Genomic DNA, 3045 nt, shown 5'->3' with positions numbered 1-3045 from the left:
TTTTCTACCAAAGGAAACCTGAAGACACACCTCGGGGTTCACCGAACCAACACGTCCATTAAGACGCAGCATTCATGCCCCATCTGCCAGAAGAAGTTCACCAACGCTGTGATGCTGCAGCAGCATATTCGCATGCACATGGGCGGTCAGATTCCCAACACACCCCTGCCGGAGAATCCCTGTGACTTTACGGGTCCTGAGCCGATGACAGGGGGTGAGAATGGCAGCACCGGCGCCATCTGCCGTGACGATGTCATCGAAAGTATCGATGTAGAGGAAGTTGGCTCCCAGGAGGCTCCCGGCAGCTCCTCGAAGGTCCCCACGCCTCTTCCCAGCATCCACTCAGCATCACCCACACTAGGGTTTGCCATGATGGCTTCCTTAGATGCCCCAGGGAAAGTGGGTCCTGCCCCTTTTAACCTGCAGCGCCAGAGCAGCAGAGAAAACGGTTCCGGGGAGAGCGACGGCTTGACCAACGACTCGTCCTCACTGATGGGAGACCAGGAGTATCAGAGCCGGAGCCCAGACATCCTGGAAACCACGTCCTTCCAGGCACTTTCCCCGGCCAATAGTCAAGCCGAAAGCATCAAGTCAAAGTCTCCCGATGGTGGGAGCAAAGCAGAGAGCTCCGAGAACAGCCGCACTGAGATGGAAGGTGATAGAGCTTTGGATTTAACTTATGTCCATTTTGGGCTCAAGGTCATCAAAAAGGCACCTGGGCTGAACTTTACAAACGGAGAGTATGACTTGAAGTAGCCCCTTCTAGAGGGCAATTAGCTTTTCTATACTTCTGGGTAGAAGGCAATAGTAACTGCCTCTATTCTAGCAACTAACATGCTTTTTATTTATGGTGGTTAATGCAAAATGGGTATGGACAGCATACCTTTTCTCTTGGTTTTTATTTTTGTCTTTGAGCCCGTTGGGACATAGGGGTAGTCTCATTTTGTTTTGTTTTAGTTTTTTTCTTTTTTTTTCTCTCTACACCATGATTCTGTATATAGGTATCTTAAGAGTGTTTGAGGAAGTGGGCGCTGTTTTTTGACCACTGAAATAAGCCACGGTTCCCTGACTGAGGCCCCACTGCCTGATACAAGGCTCACAAATAAACCACTCTTGAAGCAGGGAAAGATGAACCCGTTTTAAATGCACGTATCTGTTGAGATGTGACTGTTGATGTTATTAATGGCAAAATAAGGGCAAAGCTGTATCATAGAATCAAAGAAAGATGGTGTCTGAGCATATACCCGACAGGTACCTTCTTATGCAGAAATGTGTTTATAGGTTGCCCATACCTCTAAAAAAACACAAAGTGATCTTTTCCCAAGTGTTAGAGGTTTTATTCTTTGTGCAGATAAACAATTCAAAGGAAGGTGTTAATTTCTGTTAAGGTGATTTTGAGGTGTTAATTTCTTAAAAGCCAGCTCCAGACTCTCAAACTAGCAGGCAGTTATCTTCAAAGGTCTTTCTTGTTTTGAAGAAAGGGTGAAAGTTGGGTGATAAAGGTCTGGCTTTTTTTCCCTCTGTGTACTAGGTCGGAGCAGTCTCCCTTCCACGTTTATCCGAGCCCAGCCAACCTACGTCAAGGTTGAAGTTCCTGGCACGTTTGTGGGACCCTCAACCTTGTCCGCAGGGATGACCCCTTTGTTAGCAGCCCAGCCACGCCGACAGGCCAAGCAACATGGCTGCACACGGTGTGGGAAGAACTTCTCGTCCGCCAGCGCTCTTCAGATCCACGAGCGGACTCACACTGGAGAGAAGCCTTTTGTGTGCAACATTTGTGGGCGAGCTTTTACCACCAAAGGGAACTTGAAGGTGGGTTTGTGTGGGCTTCAGCAGGGCGGGGGCTGGGCGCTGAGTATCTTCTTATTGGCACTATCCATGATGAGTTCTTCCGTTAAGACCAGGTGGGATGGCCAAGCACGGTGGCTCCTGCATGTCATCCCAACACTTCGGGAGGCCGAGGTGGGAAGATTGATTGAGTGCAGGAGTTTGAGACCAGCCCGGGCAACACGGGGAGACAACATCTTTCCAAAAAAAAAAAAAAAATTGGTTGGGTGTGATGGTGCATGTTTGGGTCCCAGCTAATTGGGAGGCTGAGCTGGGAGGATCACTTGAGCCTGAGAGATCAAGGCTGCAGTGATCTGTGATCATGCCACTGCACTCCAGCCTAGAAAACAGAATGAGACCTTGTCTCTTAATTAAATTTAAGAATTAATTTTTTTTTTTTTTTTGAGACGGAGTTTCACTCTTGTTACCCAGGCTGGAGTGCAATGGCACGATCTCGGCTCACCGCAACCTCTGCCTCCTGGGTTCAGGCAATTCTTCCTGCCTCAACCTCCTGAGTAGCTGGGATTACAGGCACGTGCCACCATGCCCAGCTAATTTGTTGTATTTTTAGTAGAGACGGGGTTTCACCATGTTGACCAGGATGGTCTCTATCTCTTGACCTCGTGATCCACCCGCCTCGGCCTCCCAAAGTGCTGGGATTACAGGCTTGAGCCACCGCGCCCGGCATTTTTTTTGTTTTTTTGAGAGACAGGGTTTCATCATGTTGGTCAGGCTGGTCTCGAACTTCTGACCTCGTGAACCACCAAACCGGCCTCCCAAAGTGCTGGGATTATAGGCGTGAGCCACCGTGCCTGGCCATAGGATCATCTATATGTTAAAACCCTGGGTAGAATGAAATCCATATGCACACTGATTTTTGGATTGCCAGTGAGCTAGCAAATCTCTGTTTTGATAAACACCTTTCTCTCCTGTTCCCGTAGGTTCACTACATGACACACGGAGCAAACAATAACTCGGCCCGCCGTGGAAGGAAGCTGGCCATCGAGAACACCATGGCTCTGTTAGGTACGGACGGAAAAAGAGTCTCGGAAATGTTTCCCAAGGAAATCCTGGCCCCTTCCGTGAACGTGGACCCTGTTGTGTGGAACCAGTACACCAGCATGCTCAACGGCGGTCTGGCCGTGAAGACCAATGAGATCTCTGTGATCCAGAGCGGGGGCGTTCCTACCCTCCCGGTGTCCTTGGGGGCCAGCTCCG

At 49.5% G+C, this 3045-nt stretch overlaps 1 protein-coding gene across 1 annotated transcript; it reads left to right on the top strand.

The window, feature by feature from the left end:
* Nucleotides 1-6: 6 nt before the first annotated feature.
* On the top strand, nucleotides 7-3039 carry LOC116548201 (sal-like protein 4; the record flags this gene model as incomplete). The annotated part of the gene is made up of 3 exons (XM_032273785.1): nucleotides 7-655; nucleotides 1532-1812; nucleotides 2769-3039. Coding segments are annotated over exons 1-3 (1096 nt in total), but the record flags the coding sequence as incomplete, so codon positions are not given.
* Nucleotides 3040-3045: the final 6 nt, after the last annotated feature.

The sequence above is a fragment of the Sapajus apella genome, unplaced genomic scaffold (assembly GCF_009761245.1).
Source record: "Sapajus apella isolate SASKATOON/1434 unplaced genomic scaffold, GSC_monkey_1.0 scaffold7959, whole genome shotgun sequence".
Taxonomy (NCBI): domain Eukaryota; kingdom Metazoa; phylum Chordata; class Mammalia; order Primates; family Cebidae; genus Sapajus; species Sapajus apella.
This window is presented reverse-complemented; position numbering and strand designations above follow the sequence as displayed.